A 20682-nucleotide genomic window follows, 5' to 3' on the forward strand; every position below is an offset into this window, starting at 1 on the left:
CCCCATAAGCTTTTCGAGTGTGGCTTCTCTGCATATAAACCAGGATGCTTTTGTTAAGTAGGGTAAGCCTATTAAAGTGATTGGGTTCGGTGTTTCATAATCACATGGCAGTATTTGCAAGGCAAGTGAATTTCTCTTGTGTTGGATGTAGAATATGAGTTATAGAAACATACATAATCGTGGTTTGCTGGTTTTGTTAGGAGGAAATTGTTCTCAGTATAATTATCTCCATGACATGGAGTTGAGATTTCATATTACTCTGTCACTTGAAAATCTGTGTTTGTGAACACCTGACCGCAGGTCTGTACAACTGCCAAACAGAGCCCTGCCTGGACTCTCACACAAGGCACTGTTTCCTTCCTCCCAGCAGGAGGGGTGGTACAGTGGCAGCAGAGAGGCTTCTCTGTCCCCTAGAGAGCCACACATCAGAATGAGGATTGGCCTGAAGACGTAAGTGAAATAATATACGTAAGTTGAAACAGATTTTATGTTAAAAGAGTACTAGAGCTTAGCAGCAGCTAAGAGCTGCCCCTCCCCCCAAAAAAAGTGTGCTCGTTTATTTGTGCAAGTTGAACAGCAGCGAAAGGGGCCCTTGTACAGTGAGGACTTAAGGTTTAATAAGGAAGGGGGGCTCCTTATGTTTCATAACTCTGTACGTTAAGCTCCCTTGTATTAAAATTGGTAGAGTAAAAGGTATCCAACTGTACTAAAATCAGTATTTTCAGCAACAGTGGGAGCTCTGAGCCGTCCTGTGTTGCTCATTATTCACATTTTGCCAAAGGTGGTCCTTGCCCTCACGTACGCGGTGCGGAGTGGAAGGAGTTGCTTCCGCTGACTGGTCTGGAAGAGGCCAAGTGTAAATATTAGAAATGAATTTTGTCCAGTATGTTTCTTTCTCCTATCTTTAACCTACAGAAATGCAGGGCTGTAAATAATTGAAGCTGAGACTCATGCAGTGTTAGAGACATACATGAGTTTCTAATACAAGTCAAGGGCAGTTGGATGCTCCCCGGCGGGCTGCCGGCACTGTAATCCACCTTTCAGATGTTGGGTCAGAATAACACCGTGTCCTTTCTCATTCTTGAGATGCTTGGCTCCTAAAATGACCATCTTTATTTAGATAAGGACCCATTTAGAGTAGTTTTAATAATGTATGGTTTCATCCATAAGTGGCTGTATAATTTATTTCACCATTTTTCTTCTCTGTCAGGGTTTTGGATGTTTTTGTTAATTAAGGGGGGAGAAAAGAGCAGTATCTCACTCCAGCCAGCCAAGCTAGTTGCCCTTGTTATCGATTGTGGTCTTAAAAACTAACAACAACCACACGCACAGGAAAAAAAAAAGGAAAAGAAAAGAAACAACCCCCAAACAAGTGTAGTAACCTGTCAATAATGGCCAGTTAGTGAATTAAAAATTGCCCAGTAAATCTCATCGCTCTGGGTTCACAGCCTCCTAGCCTCCTAGCCAGAACCTATTTATCATGAGTTTTAACCCATTTAGGAGAGTAACCTCCTAGTGACTGAAGCCAGTCCCTGCCACCCACACCTAAATTACCGATACGTGTGTTGCAGAGATCTCCTACCTGTATCAGCTGATACAGTGTTATGTTCCCACACAGCTGAATGCACAGATCTTTATATTTTATGTCATCGAGGTGAAAATTCCTGAAGAGCAAGTCCTTTGTGTAAACACACTGCACGTAAATATGAGCCCAGTGGCCAGAGGAGGTGGGATTTTCAGAAGCAATGTCCAAAATAAACCTGAGGCTTTGCACTTTCTGAGTGTGGCTTCAAAACACTTCCGGTGTTTGTAGTATTTCTACATCTTGCCGTGCCTGGCTCTCCCCTCCTTTCTCTGGCCCCACACGCGCCCGGCGTGCTGAGGTGGGACGTTGCTACGCTGTCCATCATTGTGGGGGTTTTAGTGAAAACTCTGTACAGAGGCCTCAAAAGCAAGCTGATTTCAAAGGGTGTGTGTGGTCATAGGTACATAATTAGGAAGTTACCTTGTGTTCTCCCTCAGTGCAAATATACCCTGTTTTCAGGTGTTCGCTTGTTCAGGTATAGTCTCTTGTCAACTGATCTCCAAAAACCTCAAAGCCTTTCTGCTGTTAAATATATGCACAATACTACGGACACACAAAAGCTCACACAATTAAATTTCCCAGAGGAAAGGCGGTTTCCAAAATTGATACAGTCTGACCCTGTGAGGGGAATTAAAATTGTTTTTGTTGCAATTGGAGTTGTTTTTAATATTTTTGTGTTATCCCGTCCTTGATGAGTTTTCAGTTTTCAACATCAGTAATGTTTCTGTTTCATTGTTTTTAGTACGATAAGACGTAAATCTTTCCAAGTAGCTTTGTTTTCCCTCAGTCAGTCCTATGGGGGGGGGGGAATTGTGATTTTTTTCAAAGAAAACTTGGAGCTGAAGGGAAGAGCACAAGTTATCACACTTTTGTGGTTTCTAATCTTTATTGTTTTGGCATAGTGATTAATACTTTGTGACACCCATTCCAGCATAAACATGAACCCTGCATCCCAAATCCCGGAGGAACTTTGTATCTGTTCCACATTGTGTTGGAAAGACTTCTTTCATATTGTAGTAGCATTTGAATGACTTTGTTGGTATGGGAATTCTACTTCAGTTTACTTGATTTGATTGTTCACAATAAAATTGTCTGTAAAAACAATCGTACAAACCTAAAATCTGAAGGGTGGTTCTGATGCCTTTCCAAGTGGAGGTTATTGCTGGGCTGGTGGCTGTCCACACTTGCTCCTGCATTCAGGTCAGCTGTGTGAGCTGTCTCTGGGAAGTCCCATCAGACCTCTGCACATGCAACAACAAGAAAACAAAAAGCCTAGGTAGCCATTTGTCGTCAGCTTTCACTTCGGAACTCCCTCTTCAAGCTTCAGTGATAAAATATGTATCTCCCACTCGTAGAGCTCCCTTCTCTTCATGGAGTGTATTTAGCAAATATTGTCCATTCAGGAAAATTATGCTTACAATTTCGGTTGCCCCAGTTTAGAGCTGTCATTTTAACATTGAAGAACTATAGTAATATGCTTTGTGTTGCTATTAAAAATAACCACAATTATTTCAGTAGTTTAAAAATACCGACAATAGTAATTGCAGGTGAATTTTCAGTTTCAGGGTTCGATTTCCCAATACCTTTCAAGAATGTTGTGAGATCATGAAAAATTTTAATGGGCGCAAAAGTAAAGAGTATTAGTAAAAATAAAAATAAAAATTCCTAAAAGCATGAGGCTCTCTAATTGATCGGAGTTGTTTGTGGAAAAAGCCAAGCCCTACATAACATTTTTGTTTCCATGACCACAGCTGTTTCCTCACCCAGTTTTTAGTAACATAGTATTAATTTACAGCTGAAAGTTCTCCACCTCAAGTCCCATAGTCCAAGTTGAGTTACTAAATTTAAATCTCATAACTCTTCCCTAGATGCGATTACTTTGGCCCTGTTAAAGAATCTTATTGGCGGCATGTTGGGTTTTGCATGCGCTTGAATAGTTTTTTCTTCCGCACCTTTTCCACGTGTGGGAGAACAGGAGAAGAGACTAGGGACCATGAGAGTAGGTGTTGGTATGACAGACTATTGTTGATAGTTACGGGTTTGTTTTGTGTTGTGTTTTGCCTAATGGCAAGGCTGTCTTAATCCCTGTAGCTGAGTGAGGTGAATAGGATTGTGAACTCTCGAGGCCCCTCTCAGCTTACCACTCCCGCAGACATAGCAGGGATTCTGCACAGGGAACCCCACATGTGGCTGTGAACCACAGTGTGCAGCCTATGGCTCTGGACAGCCAGCCTGGCCTCGAGAGACCGAGAAGATCATTTTAGACTGAAACTAAAGGGAGACCTGAGGCTGTGTCTTTTGGACCAAACCCTAACTTGAGTCCCTGGGTCTGTACGTCTCATGGGGAATTGAGTCAGAGAGAAAAGAATGTAAGTAAGAACTCCTAGGAAAAAGGTAGTATATTCTTTCTTCTAAAAATGCGAGCATCTTATTTAAACCATTCATTCTTTTCCCACTTGCCCCTGAATCTCAAATCTTGTTAGCATGGGGGGAAGTACTCAGCTCTCTACGTAGGAGGCAGCCCCGGAACAATCTGCACAAGCCATATGGAATTACGAGAGAGCATCCTAAAGAGAAAACAAAAATACTTTATGGAGAACAAGAACTTGTACTTCCTTCAAAAGCTCCACTGAAATTTCTCCCCCTAGCATTGTGGCCCAGTTATATCTTAGACCTTAGGTTTGACTCCCATTAATTTTCCTCTTGAAAATTGGAGTTGGGAGAAAGGAGTCAAGAGTAGTAATGTGAGCTGGGCATGGTGCGTGCCTGTAATCCCGATTGCTTGAGTCCAGGAGTTTGAAGCCAGCCTGGGCAACATAGTGAGACCCTGTCTTAAAAAAAAAAAAAAAAAAAAAAAAGGGGGAGGTATAGTAATAAGTGAGTAGGAGAGGACTTCAGGTGTTCACACTGTAGAATTGTGGCCAAAAGAGTTTCCTTGCCCCAGAAAGACACACTCACGTAAGTTACTTCACAGTGAACCAAACTTTGGAGAGAAAGAAAAGAACACTGTGACACCTTGTTTAAGACCTCAAACATTAGGTTGTGCAAACTACTAAACAATAAGAACTTTAAGGACAGTGTGTTTGTTCATCAGCATGTTCTGAACACAGTGCCTGGTGCAGAGTAGATTCTCTGTAACAGTTCTTACGTGAAGGAAAAAAATAGGGAGGAATGAATTAAATAATGAGACTGTGGCAAGGTCAAGTAGCATTAACTGTGCAGAAGCAGCTCATAGGTACAGGTCTGTCTTTTGTCATTTTGGAGAGACTTTGACTTGCAGAATTATCACCCTTTTAATTTATTTTTAACTTACCATGCTTTAACCTTTTAACTGAGGATCCTAAAGGATATTCTTGAACAAAACTTAAAATTCTGTTCCATTCCTTAGTCATCTTTCCTCCCAAAAAAGGAAATTCATGTTTTCCTTCAGTTTCTTTTTGTAGAATCTTCCCTTGAGCTGTGCTGTAGTTCACAATTGCACAGCCTCAACCCGTGTCTTCCAAATGCATCGAACTTACATAACGGTCACGGTTGCCAGTTTCTCTGTCCTGCTAAATTTTCAGTGGCACATGTTTGGCCATAGAATAGTCAAGGGTGGTTCTCGATTCTGGCAATCGAATTCGAGTTATCCAGCAACCTAGAGCAGAGGGGAAGCTGTGGGTACATCAGTCCAGGTACCATGAGGTTGGCTGTGGCATTGATGTCTCTGAAGCTCATCATATTCCCTGCTCAGACTTAGTGAGTTGAACTCTTAGCTTCCAGGAACAAAAACAGATTACCTGGACCACATTATAAGAAAAAATTCTATGGCTGGATGAAGTAAGGCATTTCTGAATGTCAGCTAAAGCGTCATCTAGAGCCATGACTGGTGCCTCATTTTCCCAAGAAACTAGCAATTTTTTTTTTCTTGTTCAGGTTGACCTACCAAAATTTAGGCCATTCTAGAGGGGTCTTTCCCCTCTATCTCTCTTAAATATAGATAGATATTTAATTTTTAATATTCTCTTCCAGGTTTTTTTTGACAGGTTATACATATGCTAATGGAAAATAGGCTTATTATTTGAAGCACAGAGCTGCTTGTCACCGAAGCTTCATTAACACCGTTATCACCGCCTGACATTTATCTTATAATTTTCTAGAGCTGACTGTTGTGTCTCCATGGAAACCCAAATTGCAATTGAAACAAGTACGATAATAAAGGCATCCCCCAAGATTGACAGCATGCAAAACCTGGCTACGTTTGTTTATACTTACTTAAGTAGCTACAGCTAGAGACAGAGAATATGCACTTTGTGTGTTTAGAATTAACTCTCTTGTGTCACAGGTCAAACCTGACTCTGCTTATGTGTCAAATTTACCGTCACATCCTTGGTTCTGGCGTTACTAATGAGGACACTAATTTTCACTGGAATCATCTCATCTCAAGGCATTGTGAATATCGGATGTAAAATTAACCATGATCTTATTTGGATCCAAAAGAAAATTCTTCCTGGGTGATTTTGACACTGTGAAATGTTGATCAGTCCTTGAAGTGGCAGCTTGTAATACCCGAGTGGATTTCTTTTTGGGCAGGGGGAGTTGCCACAGAGTTGTACTGTTTTTTCTTCGCCTTGATTTCGAGGAACCTGTGCTCTTTCAAGTTGATGACTTCACATCAATTTGGTTGGTGCCTCAAAGCAAAGAGTCATGAAACTGGAGTGGGTCCAGAGTGAATTAATCTGAAATTAATTTGATTCTGAAAGACTCCATCTGGCTGTGTTTGGGAAAGGCAGTTAGACAGATACATAAACACATGATCATCTGTATTCATTGTGCCAGATGTAGTGTCAAAAAAATGAAGAAATGGCTTTAAAAAAAAATCAGCTATGGGGAATTTTGATATAATGATATTCAGCTTCTTAGAATAACAGCCATTATAATTTAGCACATAATCCTATTTTTATTCTTATTTGTTTAGGGGGTTATATGTGATGGTGTGTGTTTTAAAAAATAAGCAAATTAAATGTCAAAGCCTATTGTAATGGGTGATTTAAGATGCTGAATGGAATTTATGACATGTTGAGAGAGAGAGGACCTAGAGATTTCCAAATCAGAATGCAGTATTTGGTGTTGATTTCGTCTTAAGTGGAATTTAGGGATTTGAAAACTAGCAAAGTAAAATGTCATTTAGACCTTCCCTTTTTGTGTATGGTTTTGTTGCATGACAGACTAACATATTTGTATCATAGGAAAACATGCACAATAGGCTGACATGCAGAGAACTCTGGAAGTCATATCCAGTAACTGTACAAGCTTGGCAATGTTCCTTTCTGTTACTTTTGCAAATTTCTTTAAGCAGACTATCAGAGAGGCACATGTTTTGGACTGCTGTCTAGGAATTTAGTGCCATCACTATAGAGTATCTCATTGCCTTTTCTTATGCCTGGACAGAAAGATTCTAGAACATTCATGCTTTAGTCCCTTTAGTGGTGTCATAGTCATCTATTTTGGACCTTTTCTTTCCACTTTTTAAAGCTCAGTGATCATCTTTTTGTGATGTCGTGGAGAGAAAGAATTAAAGTTTACTTCTGGATCACTGATATGTTATTGACTTTGGAAAAACAGCCCTCCGACGTTCTCCACCCATCGCCCTCATTTCTCTCTGCCAGGACCACAAAAACAGGTAGGGAGAAACAGAGCAGAATATTTAGTAAAACTTAACCCAAACAAAGCTGAAAAGTTTAGGCAAAATCATTTGCTGCATTTTATGGCAACAGATTAGATGGTACACGGCTCCTGACGTTTGACACACTGTCATGTTAGAATGAGAAAGTGACATCTCAGCTCATCTCTGTGGAATGAGTTGCTCTGATTAGCTAAGTTTGCAGTACAGTTGAAAGCTTCTCCTTTAAGATACCTTTTTCTTTACTGTCTCATTTTTAAGGAGTTCTCCTTACAGTAAGCTGTATATTTCCCACCCTTAAGCAGCATTTGTTGCTCATAATGTGACCCTTTAGATGAGACAAGATTGTCGTCACACAGATTAATTACTGTGTTGTGCTGCTGTCTTGGGGAACTAGACACCACACGTAAGCCCTGCTACGACTGGGCTTTCCTCTGTGGGCTCCTTCGGACCCTCGTATCTGTCCCTGTGTCTGCATGGGCCCACCTACTGCCAGTCCCTCTTGCTTGTACCTTCTCATCTCTTTTGGGTTTGAAATACAGACGATCAAGGCTGTGAAGAACCAACATAAAATAAATCTTTGAGGAATGGATGGAGGAGCGCTCCAAGGGGCTTGAAAGGGCATAAACATCAGGACAGAACTTGGTGACCTATGTTTTTGGCTGCCGTGAGATCGTTTTTTTCCTTAACTCTCTTTTTGGCCTTTCATGAGCATAGGCGTTGGAAGGTATTATCAGAAAAAAGAAATACACTTAAACCTAATAAATCGTTAGTCTGCAGAAATACCTATCTTTCTTCATAAGTGGATTTTTGTTTTCTAAGCTAAACGACTGTCATTAGTATGATGTAATTAGTTCCCATTTTCTGTCAACTTTTGATTTTCCAGATCAGTGGGAGCGAGCAGGGGCGTGAGTAATCTCCCGTGCATTTATACCAAAGCTCACGCTGCTGGCTGCATTCCATAGGCTGGCATTTCATGGCCGTTGTATTCCTTGATTACACATCAGTTGTGACCGAGAAAGGGAGGCCACAAGCAGGTTGAGAAGAGACCGGCCTGAGATTAAATTTTGCCATTGATAGATGATAAAATGAATAATGAATGGACAGATAATCCATATTTAACAGAAAGGCAGATAGACTTCTGAAGGCCAGGCAAGCGCAAAGGTCAGCGAAGTCTTTGTCCTTTAGTCCAAAGCAGGAAAGCCCACTGGACAGATTTGCAATAATTTAGGCACAACAAGATGACAGCCAGAATTAGGACAGTGGCCATACAGGGACAAGTGGACCCAGCGGGCATGTAGAGAAAATTTAGGCATGACTCGGTAACTTATTGGTAATAGGGGTATTGACTCTCAGATTTAATAGAGCCATAATAGATAAAAAAAAAAATGGTTCTTTTATAATAGTGTTGGCAGGTCACATGACATGTGATTTAATCTTTACAGCTTTGGAGGCTTCTTGCTCTATTAAATCTCTCCATTCAGAAGCTGTGTGTTGCTCACCTTCCAGATGAGGCCTTTCCCTGAGCACCTTATTGAACATCACAACCCTGCACCCAACACTCTGTATCGCTCCTGCCTTCATTTTTCTCCACTGAAATGATTTCTTGCTCCAAGATTCGCTTACTTTGCTTATTTTATGCCCCCCCCTCTAGAATATAAGCTCCATAAAGGCTATTTGACCCCCATTTTACTAATTGCTGTACCCCTAGCTCCTTGAATAATACCTGGATCATCAGAGTCACTTCATACATATTTATGGAATTGGTGGTTGACTAAGACATCCCTGTTGTCAAGAATTTCACAGTTTCACCGGGGACCTGATGTGGGGGTTGGGTTCGTTATTGTTTCTGCAGGTTCAGCGGTCAGGGAGGTGGTCAGAACGAGCAGTCCATCTCCCTTGTGTCTGTGCTCTGCGTAGGACACTGTTCCTTTTTTTCAGATTGTTGGGCGGGGAGAGGGTTTGAGCCAGTATAAACAACAAGGAAATTGAGCACGAGACCTAATTGGAAGTAAAAAAAAAAAAAAAAAAAAAAACTGGAAACAATTATTTTTAGGTGTGCCGAATTTGAGGCGGTGCTAGAGTGTTCTGTCGAATCATGGTTGAACGGTCAAGAACAGGGAAGCTGTTTTTGTAGGAGTTGTGGCAAATGGCAGGAATCTCAGAGAACGGGTGACCCTCCACAGGAGTTAGCACCGGCGCGCAAGAGTGGAAAGTGGAGATGGAAGCGACTTTGTACGACAGGCTCCCGGGGTGGTGTGGCATTCTGAGCAGAGGTGGAAGGACTAGGTTGTGTCCCCCGTGCTGTGCAAGGCCGGGAGCACACGTGACCGCCGTCCCTGCCGGGGCTTCCATGCACACGTGCAGGCTTGGGGGAAGGGCAGCTGTGCTCCTGGGCTGCGTTCCCCAACATCCCAGCCCGGGTTAGGTCCACCTTTTTCTCCATTTGTTTTGTTTGTTTCAACCACATTGTCCACTAAGTGAAATGGTACAGCTTATCATCCTTTGGCTTTGATTTCTTTTTTTTTTTTTTTTTTTTCCAAATTCCGTTTCAACACTGATCGCAGGGATGCAGTGTGGTTTGGAATGCTGAACGCGCTACCCCCTGGCTGAGCGAGTCCGTTGCTTCTGGCCTGTGACGGCCCTTATGTATTGCTCTGTGATAAGCATGTTATCACATTAGATTGTGGTTTTATACTCTATATGTGTCTGTCTCTTCTGATTGGCTATGAGGGCATAAATTACAGATTTTTTTTAGTTCTGTCTCCTTTAAACCTGGCACTGTGCCTGACATAAATCAAGTCTTCAGTAACTATGTAAGAATGAGAAGGGAAGAAAAGGACTTTGTATGAGAATAAACCTCAGTTGTGTTTCAAATTCTGCAAAAGGGGATCATCTGCTTTCACCACCCGAGTGTCTGCAGTGAACGCAGAGGGTCGTGACTTGGCCCTGACCGCTTTCTCCGGCATGAATAAGTCCAGGCAAAGCATCTTCCCCAGTGGTGAACACAGGAGCTGTTTGCCTTGAGAACCACAGCCGCTAAAACCTGGTCCGTGGGGACACCAGCGTTGTGTCCCTGTTGTTTGCCCATCTGGTGTGTGTCCCTTGCTGCTAGACTATGAATAGGGGGGACGTTTTTGTTAAATGTCACTGTTCAATTCAGAAAGTGCAGGCCCCTGTGGGGTTTTGCCCCACATTTGTCTTTATTTTATAACGATTTGCTTTTCAGTTAATTGATGGCCAAACCTGTCTCCTCTCAATCATCCAAAGAGCCATTTCTCATTACTTGCCCACAGCAAACAGGCCGATTCGGCAGCGTTGATGCACTGGCAGGTAAATCAGACGGGGGGATACCGTAGATCTGGTGCTGAAGTTGGGGGGCGTGCCCTGAGGAGTTTCCTGTCTGCAAAGTGGGGGGCAGTAATGCTGACCTCGGCCACAGAGGAGAGGGTTCATCAGTGTGTGCCCCTAAAGCACTTTGGAAATGTGAAGCCCTCAGTAAATCTTCTTTGCGATGATGATTTCGCTGTTGTCGTCTCCAAAAGTTCATTTAAAACACCTGCCTCTCCCTGTGCAGACGCCTCCTGCTCTGCCCCGAAGTCCCCTGAACTATTTCTGATAAATCACTGCGGGGAATGAGTTCCCTGGGTGAGGGCTATCTATAGCCATGCCTCGCTGCCTTCCCAGCGAGGGCGACGGTGTGTTCAGCCATCAGGCACCCCCTAGACGTCTCCACATTTACTTCTTTGTGGGGGTTTTCCAGCTTTCTGCTTTTTACTAGCAGTCACATTGAGATAAGGTAATAAGGTTTCCCTTTCACTCGGTGAGTCCGAACGCCTGTGTTCTGTAACCTTTTCTGCGGGAACATTTCCCTACAAGTCATGGTTGCATTTTACCCTGGCAAACAAATGTATAGCTTTTAGACCTCCAACTAAATACAGTTCAGCTTTCACTGCAGAAATCCAGCAAAATCCTATCATAAATGCGTTCTTTCCTGGAAGGCTGTGAATGAAAATGATGTCGTATACATTTTTAAGAAATTATTTTTTTTAATTTTGTCAGAGCTCAGGGATGAGCCTGTTAACATGTATGTGTGCACATGGGAAACTCAAACCTTTTCTGCGGAGGAGCTCCAACTAATGTATGTACGGTTTGACCATTCGGAGAAAGGCTTTGCCTCTCTCAGATACTTACAGTATTATTGACTCCAGTTACTCCTCCGTGAGGATTCACTAGCTGATGCAGGGCGGTCTGACCTCAGATTTGGGGCCTGGTTCCATAATTGCTGTGGCTGTGACTCAAAAGGTTTTGCTACTCATAATAAATAAATGGTAACAATACCTTCCAGGTAAACACGGAAGCCTCTTATAGTCAAATCTTATTGGTGGTGTCATTGATACCCAGAGCATTTTGCTCAATTTACCAGAAGTATTCAGCAACCCAGGACCCCAGCACCATTAGGATTTCGCTGTGTTGGAGTAGTGGCCAACTGCCCCCTGTCGAGAGGCAGTCGCGAAAGACAGAGGCTCTCGTCACGATGACTGTGAAGCGTGCATCTTAGAAGAGAGTGGCAACTCCAAGAGCTCTGGGTTGGATGGCAACAGATCCTCTTCCAAAATTGAGTGGCTGCGGGAAGTTGAGTGTGGACTGCGAGCCTCCCGAGGCCGGGGCTGGGTCCGAGCCTGTGATGTGTGCTGCAGAGCGCGGTGTGGGAGGGAGATGCCACTCGGACCCCAGGTGTCACATGGCCAGTCTGTTGAGGAGAGCATTCTCTTTCTAAATAATAGGCAACACCGAAGTGGACAACGCAGAAGACTGTTAATATTAATGAATTTCATGCCCATTCTGTCGCCTCCCCTGGGCGACAGTCCAGGCCTGTTGCCAGGTTCTTTCTGTTTCTGCCTTACTCGGCCTGGTCTTGGACAGTCTCCTGTGATAACTGAACAAAGCCTATTTCTTCGTGTGCTATTATTTAAGTACGAGTGATATTAAAAAATGATTCACGAGCCCTTTGAAAGAGTGGCTTGTGAGCCACGGTTGGGACATTAGGGGGAAGTTGGCAGAGATCGAGAGAGATGGTGCTCTGACCACACCCCGAGTCCCGGGCCCCTCACTGGCAGTGGGAGCCCCCAGCCTGCTCTCCACAGTGTCAGTGACACCTTGTCAGCTCTCCGGCCTGCAGCCTGAGTCACCTGTGAGCCTAGAGGAGTAAATTGACCACCGAAGAGGAATCCCACCAAGGTTTCAGGCAGCTGGCCGTGTTATCTAAATTATCTTTTTCATAAATCAGTGTCTGAGTCCAAACCATAGCCAAAGAATAACAGAAGTTAAGAGCCAGATGGAAGTTATTCTTCTTTGTTTTACAAGTGAGGAAACTGAGGCACAGAGTAGTTACACGATTTGCCTCAGATGCACAGTTAAATGGATGCTGAGCTGGGACAGGAGCTCGGGCCTGCTGTTGGGCACCTCAAGCACTGTTGCTGTTTTCCTTGGCCCCATGTTCCTGCTTTTCCAAAACAAACTTCCCAGGAAATAATAAATTTAATTAAATCTCACCTCTAATCAGTGAAAAAAATAGAAAAAGGGCAAGTATATTTGCATCCATAGCTATTTAAATAAAGTTGAATAAAATTAAAAACTCAGTTCCTCCATTGCATTAGCCACAGTTCAGTTACTCAGTAGCCACATTCGGCTCGTGGCTACCATATTGGATTGAGCAGATACAGAGCATTGAACATGGCATGGAGTTGGATAGCACTGATGTAGGTTATTCCAAGGAACAGAACTAAGAGCAGTAACATGTATCAGAGTATTAAGATTATTAATAACTTCCAGAGAGATTAGCTATCTTTAGGCAGGGTTTTTCCCAGACAGGCCATCTTTTTGTGCAGTTTTGGTTTACTATGTATTCTGAAGGTGGTATTTATGTCTTTCTTTCAGAATTAATGTAATTGTTCATAGCCACTTGGCCTTTCTCATAGCCATTTTGTAAGTTTGTTGTTCTCCCTTTTATATAGACAAAAGAAGTATAACATGGAAAGTTATCCACAGAACAAGGTGAAGGAGTAGAAATCTCCATTCTTTTGTTTCCGTTCTCCAAATGGAAACCTGCAAATCACTGTGCCTTGTAAAAGCTGGTTGTCCTAGAATTAATAACAGCAATGACAGTCATAATTGTTGAGTCAATTATTATTCTGTATAGTTTTTTTTTTTGGTAATAATTTACCGCTTAAAGGAACCCCCGAAGATTTTACATAGACTCTGTTGATCTAGTTCTTTTTACTCTAAAGTAGGGAAGTAGGTCAGTGCCTGTGCTAAAAGCAAAAAGTAAGCAGTCTCATTGTTTTTCCTAACGTCATTACATTTTCTTCTTGGCTCTGAGACCAACACCCCCAGAGCCTGCTGGCATAGTGCTCTCTGACTTGTGGTCTTACTCCATGTGGCATCTGTCCTAGAGGAGCCTTCTAGGTGGCTCCTTGCCAAGGGCACAGGCAGAATTGGCACTGAGGATCTTGTTGCAGTTTGTAGGCGAGCTGCCAGCAGAAATGTATATGCCTATGTCCAGCACCTGGAAGTGGTCACTGTGCCCACGAGAGATGCCACCCTAGAGGATCCCAGCTCGTGGAATATGAAGCAGTGACAGTTGGGCTTTAAGTCTCACTGTATCCACGTTCTGTAGGCACCTTTTCTTAGGGGTGAGACATTGGAAAAGTCACTTTACTGCTATAACTCTCCATTGTTTCATCCCCAGGACAGAGATAATGATTCCAACTGGACCTGTTGTCATGTTGTATGTCAAGTCCTTGGCAGAAGTTTCTGGCCAACAGTAGGCCCTCAATAAATACTACATGAATTGAATCTAAATTCCAGCACTGTACTGGGTGCTGACGATGGCTGGGGAGCAAAGAGAAGCACTTGCTAGTCTGGTTTTTGAAGCCCACGATCAGATTTTCACAAATGGGAGGCCTTCCTGGGGGTTTTGCTGAGACCTGGGGTATCTCTTCCCAGGATTACTTCTCCACGAAGAGCGCGTTGGGTCTCCATGGCCCCCAAAGGTTTAAGTGCCAAACACATAATTTCTGGCTTGGTTAGATGTGTCAGCGCCTGCCTGCCCCACGAGGACAGAAGAAGACAGTGAGTCTCCACTAGAAATGAGCATCAGCCAGGCAGAAGGTTGGGAGTCCAAAGGAGGAGGAGCTTGGGTGGATTAGAGTGGAGTTAACCAAGATGTGGCAATACCAACAGGGTTCAGTGGGCTTCAGCAACATTGGGGTAGTTGGTGGACGAGGACCACCTATTCTGCAAAGAAGTTTTTGATTGGGAGGGTGTGGTGGGTGTGCTGTTTTTAGTTTATTTGACAAGTGGATGTCACTGGATTTAATTAAGGAGGAGATTATTGTCTCTTAAGCACTTGAAGCAAATCTTTGGAACAGTTACTTGCAAAATGGCAGGTAGTCACTGAGGACATAGGTGTGGATGAGAAGCACTCATTGCTCACTGTGGGAGTCGAGAAGAAGGAAATCTGTGGTGGTACAGATGCTCTTCTGTGATTATTGAGTAACTGTGGGTTTTCAAGGAGCCTAAATGAGCTTTGAATTCTACCACTACAATTTACAAGCTGGTAGTCTTAGGAAAGGAACTTACTTCTTAGAAGTTGGCATCTAAAAAATATTATTTTTGCATAAGATTATTATAAGGACTAAAAATGTAAAGCACCTAGCACAGTATCTAGTATAGAAGTGTTCACTAAAAGATATGGATTTATTATTATTTAGCATATGAATTGTGTTTGAGTCAATACTATCAAAACTTTGAATTGAAAAGTGGATTTGTGATGGCCACTCATTTCCAGTGCGTCACGCATGCGAAGAAGGAATCAGCAGTGGAAATAGCTGACGGGGAGTATTTATTCTGTGCTGTGTGCTGCACTAAGCACGTGACTCTGTGAGGGTGGGGCCTGTTGTTCCCATTTTGCAGACGGTCTGAGGCCCAGAGCAGCAGGGTCAGCACGTGGGGGTGCCAGGAATCAGAGCCTGCCGCACCACGCTGCCTCGGGATGGCAAAAGGGCCCCAGGCATCTGTAAGATGGCTGGTGGCAAAGGATCCTAAGTTTGTTCCCACTGACACAAAGACCAAAGGTATAAGGCGTAAATCCTCTTCTCAGCTTCCCTTCCTTTATGTATCTTGGTGAGTGTGTATTTTTTGAGAAAGTGTAAGGGCTTCTTGTCTGAAGAAACACTGAAGAACGCTTGCTCTAGAATTGTAAGTGAAAGCATTAGGACTAGTATTCTGCAACCCAGCTCCTCCATTTTGTATTAAATGGTGCTCTGTAAAGACAAGAGGCAACAGCCCCTGTTTTTGAACTTCCGTTTTCTGTTAGCTGAGACCTGTGGCAGCACCTTCCTCTTTTCGTTCTAGCTGATTGTCAACAGCAGTAACCACAGTGCCTTCCTGCCCCAGAAATAAGTCTTGCCACACTCTCGGCTCTCGACTTGCTGTGAGTGCTACCTTCCGCACTGCACAGGGCTCTGCCACCTCCACCCTACCATGGTCACGGCTTCTCAGGGTTAAAAGTGTTTATTGAATTCTCGAAGAGTGATTTAAAAAGGAGGATAGGTGCATAAGAACAAGATAAACAATCTAGCTCTAATGTACACAAGCATTACATTATATCTAAATTGTTGAAAGAAGATTTTGTACTCAATATTTTATTCAGCAGAACATTTTTTATAACAATAAGGTTGATTAGAGCAAGCTCCAGAAGTGCTTCAAGTTAGACAGTCTGATTGTTTATCTCAAGGGTAAAAAAATAAAGTGGTAAAAGAAGAGGTTGAAGCCAGGACCTAGTGAGGCGAGCATTGACATCATTTTTCTTTCTGGATTAATTCTAATTCAGGATTGCTCCTTTCCATAGGCTTTTGGCTTTTTAACCATCAGCATCTTCTTTTTTTATTTTGAAGGGCTCAAGACTAGCCTAGAGACACAGCAGATGGAAAGGGCCCTGGTATTTTTTGATTATTTGTTTTAACCAAATAAGGAACTCTACTTAGGATCTCTCTACTGTCTTCTTACTCTTCTGCTGCTAAGGCTACAGTGCAATCACACCTGCCCTTTGCAGTTTACTTTAGTTAGTGTTTCGCTTTTATGACTTTTCTGCTTCGTTGGGTGGGGCTGCTCATGGACAGGGCTCTGCACTTGTCTGGGTGCATTCTGTTTCACAGGCTGAGCAGCTCAGGGCTGCAATTGAATGCTGCTCAGAGGCATTCAGCCTTGTCACTTGGCAGAGTAGCTGGGTGTAGGGTGCATTTGAAGGGGGGCAGGCAAACAGAGTATGTGGTTTTGCTTTACCATTTACTCTAGCTGAAGTGTTGGGGGGGTGACCCAAGTGAAGAAGGAATGTCTTCATCATCATACTACATGATGGTGACTAGAATTGCAGGCTCTGAAAACCTGCTCTTCCATCTCTTCCAAATGGGGGTTTTGGAAACAATGTTAAGGAAGGCTGATATGTAAAAGCTTATGGATGTACTGTTTGTATCAGCCCCAAATACTTACTGAAGCTAAGAGAAGAAAAGACAGACTTTCTTTTTTTTTCTCTCCCAAACGTGTGATTGTTTAGAACTCAAGTGCAACATCTGGAAGTCAGATACACAGAGAGCAATTTATGGAGTGTGAAAGATTTGAAATATTCAGTGTCCTTTAGTGGGAACTCAACTTTCTGGGGCTGCATTTCCCTCCCCACCCATCTCCCGGCACAAAGCAGGCAATTCTGAGATCTCCTCTGCTTCTCTGAATTCAACCCTTTGTGCCTGGGTCCCATAAACAATGTCCTTTTTAAAGGGGAGCCCCCTCTCCGCTCTGGCCCTTTTCTCCAGTGTGGGCAGCCAATCAGCGGCGCAGAGCTGCAGAGCTGGACCGCTTTCCATTGCGAGCAGCAACAACGTACTAATTCGATGCACACATGGATGCCTCGCGCACTCTGCAAATTCATCACCAGCATCTTGCATTAGTCATCTGACGGACTGCCAAGTGTTTCATTTTCTTTCCATGTGACTTTATTATTACCACCTCTCTCCTCTCTTTCCAAAAAACCTCCCAGAAAGGGCGGGGGCAGGGGGGGTGGAGAGGGAGAGGAATCCGGCAGAAACCCAGCTCTGCCTCTCTTCCCCAGCGCGAGCCAGCGCAGGGCTGATAAGCGGGAGGCGGTGATGGCAGCCTTGCAGAGCTACACCCGCACTTAACTTGCAGCCGCCGGGAGATGTGCACGCCCCGGGTGACAGCCGGCGGGGCGCTGCCCCGGGCTCGGGCGGCGACGCTGGACGGCAGCGCGCACTGAGACCTCGCCGCTGCCTCGGGGAGCAGCCTGATGGTGCCTCCGCTTTGTTTTAGTTCATCACATTTCTACGTCTCATTAGGCACTTTCCCCGTGCTCCTCTTCCTCCTGCTTCCGCCTGCCCACCCACCCCCGCCCCCACTATTTTTTTTCTTCCTGTCCCTCGCCTTGCAGCCCTAACTCTGGCTCCCGGTTCCGTTTTTGACAGTAACGGCACAGCCAACAAGATGAACGGGGCTTTGGATCACTCAGACCAACCAGACCCAGATGCCATTAAGATGTTCGTCGGACAGATACCCCGGTCGTGGTCGGAAAAGGAGCTGAAAGAACTTTTTGAGCCTTACGGAGCCGTCTACCAGATCAACGTCCTCCGGGACCGGAGTCAGAACCCTCCCCAGAGTAAAGGTACGGACGACGCGCCGCGCACGGGGGTCGCCCAGGTGGCCGGCGGCGGGGGCTGCCCGAGCCTGCGGGAGGGAGGGCAGCGGGCCGGGCGGTGCTGGGGGCTCCTCCCGCCTCCTCCCACGCCCCCGCCCGCCCGCTGGGACAGGTTGGACTCGGGAGGGAGGAGGGACGAGGGCGGGCGCGGCCGAGCCTCTGTCCAGGCGCGTGATCACTCCCGCGAGGTCACTTTCTAGGCAGCGCAGGCTCGTCTTGGGCGGGTGGCTGCTTCGAGGAAGCGTGTTTCTCAGCTCTGCATCTTGGCATCGGACTCTTCCTACCCCTGCCCGCCCAGGATCGCCCATGTCATTACAATTGCATTTCACTTTTCCGTAGCCCGCGGGGACCTTGCCATGCCCGATAAACAGCTAGTGTGATGCCGCTGGTGCAAGAAAGGAAGGGCTTGCCTTGAGGAGGAACACCCGTTCCTGGGGGCTAGGTGGGGACCATTAAGTGAAGTGTGCTTTTCGGAGCCGGGAGTGGCGCCCTAGTGGCCTGAGATAGTTAGCACACCTTCAAAAATGCTCGAGGTTGACGCCCTTATCTGGGGTGAGACCAAAGTGCACAATCTGGTGGTGGTTACTGCCTCCATTTTAGGACGATGGTGATGGGGGAGGTGGGCGCAAGGTTATTACAGGAGAGGCCAGAAACCTTTGTCCCCGTGGGCGCTTCTGTCTCGGAGTCCTACTTCGTAAGCTCTGTGCAGACTGAATTTAAAATAATCCCCTCTGCTGCTACCACTTGGTCTCTGTCACTGTTTTAACCTTCTCGCTTTAGTAATTTTGCTCCTTCTCTGTTCTTGATCTCTCCATCTGTCTGCTCAGGGCTCTGTCTTTCTGTGAGTCTCACGGTTTCTTTTTCTCTGTGCCTTGGTATTTCCGTCTGGCGTGTTATTTCATTTCTGTGTTGCTTCTCATAGGAGCTCCTGAAAGCGTTGTTTGCCTTGTTTATACGCTGTAGTTGGGCACACGAACACTGACACTCTTCTCTGAGCCTTTTTCTGACTGGCAAGGTGAAATTGTAGGACTGAGACGTCTTTAAGACGCTGATGTTCTGTGACTCTGAGAAATGTTGGACCATCTCTCGTTCCTTATGGTTGCTGAGGGTTCATAGTTCTTTTGGGAGCCTTGTAGGGAATTTGAAAGCCCCTGGCCAGTGCTTGTTTTATAAAGGTTGAACAGGCTTAGCTTCAGATTGTGTTCATCAGACTCTGGTTTCCAAACATATCCTATAACACTAAGGTTGTTGAAAAAAAAAGAACATAGAATTTTGTCACCGCAAACTTGAGTGTCCCATAATTTGAGCAGTATTAAAGAAAATTTGGTATCTGAAAATCAGTAGAATTGAAAACTTCACAAACTAGAACAGTATTGAGAACCTTCATTGAACATGTTCTGCAACTGTTTACCTACATGCTTCCCCAATGGAGAAGACTAGAGTTGGTTTTAATAATTAACTTTCACAGTATCCTATTGAGGAAAGGTGGTATAATGTCCAGAACTAGAGCTGAGAAATCAGCAAATAAGGCCTCTTCCACTGCTTAGAGTGGCACCTGCAGAAAACTAGGCCAGAGGCAGTAAACTATGCTGTAGGGCAATAGCCACAATTTGTCCTTGAGTAGCAAAATAGGGACTCCAAATTTTGATCTATATCAGCATTTTTCAAAATGACTTCTGACAAAATGATTAGTGCTCATCCATTGTTAAGATGCCTGGTTACTTGCACTTTAGCTTAGGACACACGTCTTACCTTGGCCAAGAAGACTTTCTTCCTAGTCAAGAAAATACTTGTGCATGGCCTACTTATTCTGCCATTTTCTCTCTCTTGCACAGATACTCCTCTGAGCAGCATCTTGACTAGGCTATATTTGAGACTATACATTTTAACTTCCATCCTCCAGGTCTTACAACTAATTTGATGAAAATAGTTTGCAGAAGCCCAGGGTGTTGAAGGAGAAGGGAAGCCCAAGGAGGGAACTGACTCTTTTTGAGCTCATGCTATGTATGAGGCCGCACGTTAGGAACTTTACATATGTTCTCCTTTACTCCTTACCGAAATCTAGAAGGTAGGTGGTATTGGTCACATTGTACAGATGAGGAAACTGAGGCTCAGAGAAAGTTAAGAAATGTCGCCCAGTGTACCCAGCTAGTAAGTGACAGAGTGGAAATTTGCACACAGTCCATCTGTTTTCGTGGGCGGGACCACTTTTCCTCTCCGTGAGATGAGAACACAGAGCTGCCTTGGTCTTGGTATTTCAGGGCTTGGGTCAGAGGCCATCTCCTTGACCTCCGTGTTCCCCAAGTGAAAGGAAGGACTTTAGCCCTTTAAGAGTTGGTTGATTGCGTGTCTTTGTGTTTAGTTTTTATACTCATGGATTTAGATTGTACATCACTCCAACTCGTGGTGTCATGGGATAGGAGTTACAGATGAAATCATTCAAATCTTACCTTTGGAAATACAGGTCAATTCCCATTACTGTGAACTCCAAGTCTCACATCAAATATTGCTTGAAGTACGTGGGCTGTCAGCCAAAGCTTGAAAGGGTTTTTGTTATACAGACATCTCTGTTGTAAAGGTATTTGTTGTGATGGGATTTGAGCTGTGTAATGACATTCCTCTCGGAGGATTACAGCCCTTAGCCTCTTACCTAGAGAGACAACA

General features: G+C 44.3%; 1 protein-coding gene across 2 annotated transcripts in view; it reads left to right on the forward strand.

The window, feature by feature from the left end:
• The window catches only part of CELF2 (CUGBP Elav-like family member 2), a 293960-nt gene that overhangs the window by 116747 nt on the left and 156531 nt on the right, over positions 1 to 20682 (forward strand). The window contains exons 1-2 of one of the 2 annotated variants that reach the window (XM_069458927.1): positions 17195 to 17618; positions 17789 to 17985. In XM_069458927.1, coding sequence (XP_069315028.1) covers positions 17614 to 17618; positions 17789 to 17985 — 202 coding nt within the window. In that variant the 5' untranslated portion in view covers positions 17195 to 17613. Of the gene's footprint in view, positions 1 to 17194; positions 17619 to 17788; positions 17986 to 20682 lie in introns of those variants that run through there. The other variant, XM_069458926.1, reaches the window with a different exon arrangement.

The sequence above is a fragment of the Eulemur rufifrons genome, chromosome 25 (genome assembly GCF_041146395.1).
Source record: "Eulemur rufifrons isolate Redbay chromosome 25, OSU_ERuf_1, whole genome shotgun sequence".
Taxonomy (NCBI): Eukaryota; Metazoa; Chordata; class Mammalia; order Primates; family Lemuridae; genus Eulemur; species Eulemur rufifrons.